This window comes from Chanodichthys erythropterus, chromosome 21 (assembly GCF_024489055.1).
Source record: "Chanodichthys erythropterus isolate Z2021 chromosome 21, ASM2448905v1, whole genome shotgun sequence".
Taxonomy (NCBI): Eukaryota; Metazoa; Chordata; class Actinopteri; order Cypriniformes; family Xenocyprididae; genus Chanodichthys; species Chanodichthys erythropterus.
In genome coordinates, this window is record NC_090241.1 from 39,187,438 (window position 1) to 39,198,883 (window position 11,446).

Sequence of the window (11,446 nt, forward strand, 5' to 3'; positions counted from 1 at the left end):
AAAAATGCTGATTTTCTCATCCATTCATTCTTTGTGCAGTAATACAGTCAGTAAAATTAAATGGTCTAATCCTGTAATGAAATACTGATTTATGTGAAAAATCACTCAAAAGATCAAAGTTCATAATTTTTGTCATGCTGCTTGTTGTGTTAGGAATGACATGTATGTTTTCTGAATGAGAATTGTTGCCAGTGTTATGGTGTAACAAGATTATTTTGAGACATGTATGAAGTGTTTTGTTGGTGAGAGTGAGACTAAGATAAGAGTGAAGATCACTTGACGGGTAGCTCATCATGTGGCAGAAGTCAAAGAAAAGAGAGACTTCTTAATGTCAGAATTCAAAGGCTGTATAATTTGTAATAACAGATGACACATCACATGCTTGTAGATAGTATTTATTATATTCATACTCATATCTTAAATTTATTTTGTATTTATGAAGTAGTATGACTCCTCCAAGATTATGTAAAAAAAAAAAAAAAACATGTGATACTCGATACACCTTACTAAATTTAGATACAGAAACTACTTAGACAAATAAAAACACTTAGAAAAATATAAAGTTTACCACAGAACATCCATATTATGTGATCCCTCTGCTTAGGTCCTGTAGCTTATATTTGTGTGTGTGTGTGAGATTTTGGGAAATATATAAATTCTATGCTGAGCACAGGCCCATAAAAACAGGTTTTGAAAAAACAGTCAGTTTTAGTATATATCGTAGTGCATTTTTCAATATTATATAGCTGGACCATTGTTTGTGAGAATTTGTGGATGTGTGTGATCCATGGAATCCTGGCACAGCCCATCGAGCAGAGACAGGCTCAATGTCAGCAGGTGGAATTAGCTAGATAATGGAAAAATATGTCATGGTAATACAGAAAGAGAGAAAAAGAGAGAAACTGAAGACAAAGAGGAGGAAGAGGAGGAGGAGAAAGGTGATGGAAAAGCTGGTGAGAAGGAGGAAGAGAAGGAGGAAGAGTAAATTGTTTTGCTGGAGATGGTGTCAGGTATAGATATTTGTGTATTATTGCACCATTATTTGAAATGTGCGAATGTGCGTTTGTGAGTGTGTCTGAGAATGCATTTGAATATTGAGTCACTTCTTGTACTGATTTTTTATTAATTTATCCCTATAATATGTGAGAAACAGTAAGATTAAGTTAAATAAAAATGAGAAAAGTTGTACAAAATCAAGACTTTGTGTGGCTTACAGTTTGGAGAAAGAGTCGAGCACTCTTGATAAAGTTGAAAAATGAACTGCAGTTTTATGCTATTCATTATAATTGGGCTTTAGTAGGTAATATGATTCAGGTGCAATATTATAATGAATTGTGTTGTGTTCAATTGTGATTTGTTATTTGATTTACATTGAAACACAAGATACTAGCCCTAAAAGACACAAGACCATTACACCTCACATCATAGACAACATCTTAGAGGTCGGAATTATATACTAAAAATAATATGCATAAAATAATGTGAAAGAGAATGACACCCAGGACGATAAACATTTTAGATTTCATAATTCATAATTCAGTCCTTTGGCTTGCCAAACTGATGGTTCACAACTAATGCTCATGTGCAGTGGGGACAAATGCTCCAGACCTGCTCAGACTGCTGAGCTGGAGAGTTTGACCCACCCCACCTCAGTATAGGCCCCTGTGATATGCCAGTATAATGCTGCCATCAGTTTGGTCCAGGATGTCTGCACCTCCGGGGTAAAGCACTCTCCAAAATCCTCTGCAAGTATTTCCAGAATAACCCCGCTTAAGATCTGTTGTGAAAAGAAATAAAATAAAATGTTGAAAGAGGATTGAAAGATAGCACAAAGAGATCATTGGTTGGTTTAGTAAGGGATCTAGTTTTCCCCAGCCTTACAGTGCATATTGGTATAGGTAAAGGTGTCTTAATTAACAAAAGTGTCTTCATTTTTATTACAGTTTTTCTCCAATGGTTTGGCTCATTTTTTGAAACAGAAATTACATTCTCAAAACTCTAAGATAATTTGGCAAAACAGTCTTACAGTTCAGTACAACACTAATAGCTCACTTGCAAAAGCTCATATCTCTCCCAAAACTGTTAACTCATGTTTAAAAACTAAATTCCTTTACAAAATAAATAGTCAGTGCCACAGACATGGAAAAGATCCCTCTTAATTGCTTTGGCTCATTTCTTGAAACAGAACGGACATTCTCAACACACTTGGTGCTTTTGTCAAAATAATGTGGATGGTTCGCCTGCAAAAGCTCATACCTCTCCCAAAACAGTTCACTCATGTGTCAAAACTAAATTTCCTTCTCATTTAAAGAGTCAGTGCCCCCAAAATGCTTTGTCCCTTTGGCATTGTGTAAGCACTGCAAGTCAAAATGTTTAGATGTTTTGTCACTATGGCAGAGGACCATTGAAATATCCCTCATGCCCACCTTTCAGTCTTAGCCCAGTCCTTCATTGAAAGTGGTTACTGTACTGTTTTTGTCTAGCCAGCATAATACATTAAAACTGTAATGGGTCATTGTATGGGACAATGTGAATTTCCACCATGGCCTGCTCATCAGGGCCTGGTTCACTACTCATCCAAGGATGGTCATGGTGTTCCTACCACTTTACTCTCCTTTCCTTAATCCTAATTTGGAGTTTTTTCTCTGCTTGCAGGTGGAGAGTGTATGAGCATCGGGCTTAAGATCAGAGGTCCCTGCTCCATGCAATGGACGCTGTGTGTGAGGATATTACAGATCATTGTAGGGGATGGTTGTGACATGCACTGTGTATAAAACTGAAAAAAAGAAATAGGATTTTAGGGTAAGAGTAGCCTCCAAGGTTTGACATCAAACATTGCGCTCATACTGCCAAGGAAATTGTAACCATTATCATTCACACACATAAAGTAACTTCCATACATCAGAGTAAAAAGAAAATGTATACAGCATAATATACTGTAATATAAACACACAAACAAAAAACAATGAAAATTATATTCAGCCTACAGTGCTGTAAATAAAGCGGGAGTTTCACAACTAACAGTTCTTCACTGGTTGCTGTCCTCACCCTCCTTCTCCTGGACATCGTCCTCACCCTCCTTCTCCTGGACATCGTCCTCACCCTCCTGGCCATCCACACACTGCTGTCTGTCTGGCCACAGATTCTCATCCACATCACAGCGTATATTCTCCTTTGCAATGCAACGAGGGAAGAAACGGTGTGCATGTCGCAACCATCCCCTACAATGATCTCCTGTTATATCCTCACATGCAGTGTCCATTGCTTGGAGCAGGGACCTCTGATCTTGAGCCCGATCCTTATAGACTCTCCACATCCAAGCAGAGAAAAACTCCTCAATAAGATTGAGAGTAAGGTGGTAGGAACACCATAACCATCCTTGGATGAGTAGTATACCAGATGAGCAGGCCACGGTGGAAATTCACATTGTCCCATACAATTGTGTTAGGTGAGGCCCTACGAGACCTCTCTCATTTTCAGGGTTCAAATCAAAATGAAGGCGGTCCAAGAAGATGAGAAGCTTATGTGTATTGTATGGATCCAAGTCTGGGGATGTGAGTGACCACACCATTCTCAGATATGGCAGCGCACATAGTTATATTGCCCCCTTGCTTCCTTCGTTAGTCAAGTTCTTGTTTCACCTGACTGTCAATTGCTGTAATAAATGTTCCAAGGATTCATATATGGTATTCATGGTATTATGTTCTTGACTAATTTTGACAATTGAACAGACTATTGTGCATGTGATGACTTACACAATGAAATGATGCTGACACATTTTGCAGCAAACGACCATTAGACAGAGAAACAACAATCAGTTTAGATCAACAAGATCTATTCACTTGGAAATTGTGTTAAATGTAGGCTACCTGTACTTAATCATTTGCAAAGATGTACTGAGACATTGAGACATGTACTTAGACATTTGCAATTTGATGAAATGATGAGAAATTAAATTCTGTTGTGAACAATTGCCAAGTGGTTTGGAGATTTGTCCATGTTGTTTTGAGCCAAACCAATGGAGAAAACATGTGAATTATTTAGATCACAACAACTACATATATTCTGATGTCACATTTCATTTTCTATATGAATTCAAAATTCTCCAAAGCCTGAAAAACATAGTCAATTTATTGCACACTAAAAATAAAATGCATGTTTTCACAGCAATTGTTTAAAAAAAAAAAAAAAAAAAAGTGCCATGAAGAGAACAAGTACTGAAACCTTTTGTAACAGCTAGAAATAAAACATAAAACATGACTCCTCTAATCCACGAGTCATCCCTTATTAAAATACATTTTTCAACCTGGTTTTAGCATCCTAGATATTTAGTCATTTGGCTACTGCAATCCTTAAAGGAACACTCCACTTTTTTTGAAAATAAGCTCATTTTCCAACTCCCCTAGAGTTAAACAGTTGAGTTTTACCGTTTTCGAATCCATTCAGCCGATCTCCGGTTCTGGCGGTACCACTTTTAGCATAGCTTAGCATAGTTCATTGAATCTGATTAGACCGTTAACATCGCGCTTAAAAATGACCAAAGAGTTTTGATATTTTTCCTATTTAAAACTTGACTCTTCTGTAGTTAAATTGTGTACTAAGACCGACAGAAAATGAAAAGTTGTGATTTTCTAGGCTGATATGGCTAGGAACTATACTCTCATTCCAGCGTAATAATCAAGGAACTTTGCTGCCGTATCATGGCTGCAGCAGTGCAATGATATTACGCAGCGTCTCTCACAAACATCTCCATGGTTGCAAGGCACGTTCCCTGTGCAAGCAGGGGCTCACAGGCGCTGTGTAATATCATTGCACTGCTGCAGCCATGGAACGGCAGCAAAGTTCCTTGATTATTACGCCTGAGTGAGAGTATAGTTCCTAGCCATATCAGCCTAGAAAATCACAACTTTTTATTTTCCGTCGGTCTTAGTACACGATTTAACTACAGAAGAGTAAAGTTTTAAATAGGAAAAATATCAAAACTCTTTGGTCATTTTTAAGCGCGATGCTAACGGTCTAATCAGATTCAATGAACTATGCTAAGCTATGCTAAAAGTGGTACCGCCAGAACCGGAGATCGGCTGAATGGATTTGAAAACGGTAAAACTCAAATGTTTAACTCTAGGGGAGTTGGAAAATGAGCCTATTTTCAAAAAAAGTGGAGTGTTCCTTTAACACTTTGTGTCAGTGGGCAAAATCATTATCTTAAATCCTATCTTTCTTACTTTGAAGTACATTGGCTCCACTTTGTATTTGAGGGCATGTGCTTTTCCCACTAGTCCCAGCACAGACGAAACCTTCTCTGGGTCATGAAGGTTCTCCACAACTGTGTTGATGGCATTCATGACACGACGGGCATGTTTCCTCAGCTGAGAGTTTTTCTCCATCTCTTCTGGATCTTCCATGTCCTGGAACTGACTGAAGTACTGCTTTGCTGAGGGGAAGTTTACAAAGAATCTAAGAAACAGAGAAACAAGACCATCTAATATTGTAGCCAGAGTTTAGTAGACTTCCAAGTGAACATTTCAAATGATAAGGTATGATTTCTCTTACCCAGTAACACAAACTGTGGCTTTTTCATAAAAGAAAAAAGCACTGTAATTGCTTTAATATTGTGTCAATTACAGTTGGGTCATTCCATGTAAAATCAACAAAATTTTGGAAACTTCCCTGGCTCAAATTTTTGATTTTAATATTTTTCTGTACAAAGACGAACATAAATAGTGATGAAAGACAAAATATTACATGGCACAGATGATTTACTGAATAATCCACTATTTTGTAGAGGGATTTGGAGCCAATTTACAGGGGTGTAAAAATGACTTTAGAAAGATGGCAGCATAATTTTTTTATTTGTTACACAGAGATTGGTAGGTCTATTAGTAAAATCGGTTTTCTTTAGCAATCTTTGTTTCATTATATGCCAACAGTGGCAGCACAAAAATTGCAAAAAGCACTTCTTGTGTTTTTTTGCCTCAAGATTACATGCCTGTAACTCAAGAAGTATTAAAGATATCTTAATATATTTTTAGATTCTGGTTCTTAACAATTTCCTTTTGGTATGTTCATTTTGAAGGCCCTCAATGGTTCAATCTTAGAGATATGGAGATCTTAATGCGGCTCCATGAGTAAACTGGTAAATTGTACACATTTTCAGTGGTCAAAAACCAAATGTCAAAAATATCACTTTGCATACAGCTGATACTTTTTTTCTTTTAAAGAGGAATATCTGAAAAACAAATAATGTTGAAACTAGAAATGTATCGGTAACACTAAATGTTTAATTACTACTGAGATCTGAGATCTGAGATCCATGGTCAGATACAATATCTTCGGGCAGTCATAGTATCATATATCAATATCATAGTATCTGAAAACATAGTTGAACATGATCTCAGTGGTATCCATTGTCGTTTGAAGCCCTTGCAGGGGAATTAGTCAACAAGACTTGGAGAACCGATCCACTACCGCCATGAAACAGGTGCATCCGTTGGAGACTGGAAGATCCGTGATGAAGTCTACTCCTAGGTGTGACCAGGGGCGGTTGGGAATGGGCAATGGTTGGAGTTTCCCGGAGGGAAGATGACGAGGGCTCTTTGATAAGTCCATACAACATGACGCAATACTCATAGTGACCGGTAGCTGTCTTCTATTCATCCCCCTCACGTATTCGGATGAGGTTATATGTGCTGCGGAGGTCCAACTTGGTGAACACAGTGGCGCTGCGGAGATGTTCAATTTATCATTTCTATGATGTTATCATTTAATGATCAATTTATCATTTCTAAATTAAGTATAAAAAATACAATTATTGAACACATTATAGATATGCTTATAAATCAAGAACAAGAATTTATAGCTGTATTTATAAACTGCTTACTAATGTCTATTAATGTAGTGATAATGCTTTATAAATGATGAATTAACTATTTACTAATGCTTAACTAACGATTCATAATGTGAGATATTATAAAGTGTTACCATGTATCTTGTGTTTTTCCATCAGCTCAATTGCATAGAACACACCTGTTTGAGTGCCATATACATTTTCCAAAGTTTGCATGCCAGTAACTATATTATTTTAAGCTGAAAATGGTTAAGTTGAGGCACATTAACTTGCTCTAAAAAGTGCATTTATAAGAATCTATATTTTAATTAATTTTAGAGATATTTGGAAGATGGGATTTTGTTCATTTTAACCTGCTTCTAAAGCTACCAAGAGTTTAAATACGCAGTATCATAACTGCACGTTACCAAACTGACATCCCTATATCTATGAAATTGAACCATATAGAGCCTTAAAGGGTCATGAAACCCCCCTGTTTTACCCTGGTCGTTCACACCTCTGAATTTCAAAAGGTCTGTGAAAATGGGCGTGTAAAGCTCTGGAAAAGTGGGAGTGTAGAGGGGGGAGAAGAGGAAAGAGAACAACCAATGAAGCACAGACATACAACACACTAATTATACAGAATAATGAATATTAATATATGAGCACAGAGAGAATGACAACAAACTCCCAAGCACAAGGGAGAAATGCGAAATAATATTTAATAGGGCTAATAATAGGCTACTTTGATTACATTTACAGCACTGCAGTCTCAAAATCAGTCTTTTAGAATAATCGTGTCATCACGTTCAGATAGTCTACACCACTGTATCAGTGTCCAGTTTGCACATATAATTAATTTGAAGAAGACTTGATGAAATATGTGTGCATAACTACACCGTGCTGGTTAATGTTTGGTGCAGGAGAATGTGTGAAATAAAAACTTTAAACACGGATACATTATTCTGTATGAGCTATGTGCCACGTGGCTAGTGTTATTAAACTCATCGTGGAGCTCTGCCCTGAAACCGATCACATGCACGCTCCGCGTGTATATCAATAACAATCGTATTTTTCATGTGTTCATATTCAAACTCCAGTTTTGACCGCATTGCGAGCAAAATACAAACAACACGTGCTGTGCCGAGGGAAACAGCCTACGGCTTTAGTATTTGAACGCAGCTAGAGCAGGCAGAGATGAATGAGCCGCACTTTGTGACATTTTTTTAATTCTCCGCTGTAATGCGATCTCAAGTGAACATATTTTCCATTTGTGCTGGTAGATTACAGCAAAACAATCCACATGCACACAAACCTATGCTCTGGTCGTGTCGCAGGAAAACACATTGAGCTGTAGCACTGAGGAAACGAACACCAACGATATGTCTCTGAATGACAAGAGACCGAGCCGAGAGAAGTGTTACTTCCTAATGCATAATACCGCAATTATAATCTTATGCATACTACAGCGCAGTGATTGGATTGAATGAGCTTTATGTCATGAATATATATGTCGAGAATCTACGTCAGCATGTTCGAAAGTACACGATGACGTCAGATTTTGTGACGTTGCTCTGACTCAGCTTTTCAAACAGGAAGACAGAAATCGCTCTGAAAAATAACTATTTTTCACTTATGAATAACATTAATGAGTACCTTTAGTGTTTTCAATGATGTGCAGCCTATACATATCTGTTTACATCTTAGAAAAAGTGTTTTGGGATTTCATGACCCTTTAAAAATGAAGATTCCAAAAGAAAAGTTTCATAAGAACAAGAATCTAAAATGACACTGTCACGAACGCCAGTGAAGTTCCCTCGATCGGCCACCCGAGGTCTCACTCTCTCGAGTACTAACTGGACTGCAAATCCCAGCGCCCACATACCTGGCCTGATTATGACGCACCTGTTTCACGTCAAACAGCTATTTAAGACACTCACACACACACACTCCTTGCAAAGTATTGTTTGCCCCACAACAATTTCTGAGCGTTATTCCCTGTTTTCTATCTGCCTGTGTATCAACCTTGTTTGGATTACTGACCTTGGATTGTTTGCCGTCTGCCTGTTACCCTTTGTTTGCCTGGACTGTGTTTCTGATTGTTTGCTGATTGCCCAGATCTCTTGCCTGGTTATGACAATGATTATTGGACTGTCTCTGACATTATTGTTTAATCTGGTGATTCGACCCACGCCTACCTGTACTGTGAGTTTGCTGCTTACTAATAAACCGCTTATGGATCCCAATCAACCTGAGTCTGTGTCACAAATTTTCGTATGCGTTTTTTCGTATTCGTGATCCTAAAAATTTGCCACGCCCAGAGATCTTGCACACTGAGTCCGATGCATATTAATACGTTGCAAAAAAATCGCAAAACAATACAAAATGGAGTATTGAAGCAGTGAACATGATTTAGTTGTCCTCTCTCTTCCTAAAAAGAGAAAAAGAAAGAGGAAATATTGTGTCCATCTCATCCCGAGATTGCATAGAGAGAAAGGATTGTTCCACCTCATCAAGGAGCTGCGTGATTATCCAAGCATTTCAAAGTTTACTTCAGGATGTCAGTGGCTCAGTTTGATGCTTTGCTACTACCACAATCTGTCTTTTTATTCTGTTTATTTGTATTCCGCACTTTGTTTGTCATACAGTGCTACTGCTTTGTGCTATAGATGACATGGATCAACTTTTGGAATTTTGGCGTTCGCTTGTACGGTGGCTCTGAATTGTCAAAACATCTCTCAAAATGCATGCCACGGATGCAAAAAAAAAATCGAACCTGATACAATTTTTTTTTTGATGACGGACGAAAGTTTCAGAGGCAGTGTGTAAACATGATTGACACCATGTGAAGTCGTATTTATTTTTAAACGTGTGAAAATTTTGGACGTGAATTTCAGACTCAGTGTGCAAAGACCTTTACATTTTAGTATAGGGAACATGACTTTTCCCTCAATAAACTCCCAATTTACTGCTTATTAATAGTTAGTAAGGTAGTTTTGTTACGTGTAGCTGGTGTAGAGATGAGGCAGATACGGATTTCCACAATAATAAACGTTACTTTAATTAACACAGGCAGGAAACACCAAACATACACTTTAACACAACAGAGAACGGACAAGGAGTGAAGGGAGTGAGTGCAATATATAGGAGTGCTGACAATAGAGTCCAGGGGGAGGAGTAGACTGGAGTGGAGGTCTCCATGGCAGGCTCAAAAACCATGGCGGGTCAGGAGCCGTGGGCGGCCATGGCGGGTTAGGAGCCGAAGCTGAATTGCCGACGAGCCCAGGTGGCGGTGAGGATCCGGCGGGACAGGGCGATGCCGCAGGCTCGGCCGACTGAGGCACAGGCGGGGCTCCAGAAGGCCGCAGTGGAGCCAGAGCGACAGCCGACCAAAGGGACGCAGGAGGGAGTGAGGAAGCCAACGGAGCGTGAGGGACGAAGGGATGAGGTGAAAACCGAGGAGTGCAGTCCTGATGTTAGGGAAGGCCAACGAACGACAACAAAGCTCATCATAATAAAGGGCTCGGTGGCGGCAGGAGCGGCTGGCTCTGCGGCGGCGGCGGCTGGAGCGGATGGAGCGGCTGGCTCGGCGGCGGTGGCTGGAGCGGCTGAGGGCTCGTAGGCGGCGGCTGGAGCTGAGGGCTCGTAGGCGGCGGCTGGAGCTGAGGGCTCGGTAAAAAAGTCAATAAGCCAGTCCACATCTGGCGGCTCGCACAGGGTTGGAGCGGGCTCTGGAGACACTGGAGCGGGCTCTGGAGACACTGGAGCGGGCTCTGGAGACACTGGAGCGGGCTCTGGAGATACTGGAGCCGCTTTCTTCCTCCTCCTCCATTTTCTGGGCCCAGTAGAGGAATGTGGGTCCAGCATGGGGCAGGCAGGGAGTTCGCTGGAGGGGTATGCGGAGGAAGACGGAGGTTGGCAGACTGGCCGGGCTGACCGTGTTTTTGGAAGGACTGGACGAGAGGAACACTCAACATTCTGAACCTCTTGGACTAAGAATCCGGAGCAATTTAAATACAAAACTAAATTTATAGCATCAGTTAAGGAAACATAATCGTTAGGTTCACTAAAGCGAATAGTGTTCTCATCCAGTCCATCCAAAAACAGGTCGATCAACTGAGCATCCGACCAATCTGTCAAATAAGCGAGCTCTACGAACTCCTCCACATACCTCTCCAGCGAACGACCCACCTGTAGAAGCCCGATGAGTAGATCGCCAGCAGTTAGAGGTGTTGGAGGAGCAGGAGCCAGGGAGCTGGTCAAAGTCTCCATCCTTCTGTGGAAATCCAGCGTTTTAGGTCCGTTCTTCTGTTACGTGTAGCTGGTGTAGAGATGAGGCAGATACGGATTTCCACAATAATAAACGTCACTTTAATTAACACAGGCAGGAAACACCAAACATACACTTTAACACAACAGAGAACGGACAAGGAGTGAAGGGAGTGAGTGCAATATATAGGAGTGCTGACAATAGAGTCCAGGTGATAAGTGATGATGAGGAGCTGACGAGGGAAGTGAGTGCAGGTGTGGAGAACAGGAGGATCTTGGGAAATGGAGTCCAGGGGAACAAGGGTTCTGTGACAAGTTTAGGTATTGGGTAGGATTAAAAATGTAGAACAA

The 11,446-nt window shown here is 40.0% G+C and overlaps 1 protein-coding gene across 1 annotated transcript; it reads right to left on the reverse strand.

Annotated features, from left to right (window-relative positions):
* Nucleotides 1–1,612: 1,612 nt before the first annotated feature.
* cygb2 (cytoglobin 2) lies at nucleotides 1,613–11,098 on the reverse strand. Its single transcript, XM_067372648.1, has 4 exons — nucleotides 10,998–11,098; nucleotides 10,631–10,779; nucleotides 5,226–5,482; nucleotides 1,613–1,777 (listed from the first exon to the last, which is right to left on the reverse strand). The coding sequence occupies exons 1-4, from the start codon at nucleotides 11,096–11,098 to the stop codon at nucleotides 1,613–1,615; spliced, it is 672 nt and encodes a 223-aa protein (XP_067228749.1).
* Nucleotides 11,099–11,446: the final 348 nt, after the last annotated feature.

What these genes read in the sequence shown, in the direction of transcription:
- cygb2 (XM_067372648.1), bottom strand. Translation starts at nt 11,098, where the DNA reads ATGGAGACTTTGACCAGCTCCCTGGCTCCTGCTCCTCCAACACCTCTA. An exon ending in GTGGGTCGTTCGCTGGAGAG is followed by an intron (nt 10,780 to 10,997) that starts GTATGTGGAGGA and finishes CCTCTCGTCCAG; the next exon opens with TCCTTCCAAAAACACGGTCA. An exon ending in TGGAGCCAATGTACTTCAAA is followed by an intron (nt 1,778 to 5,225) that starts GTAAGAAAGATA and finishes TTTTCACAACAG; the next exon opens with ATCTTAAGCGGGGTTATTCT.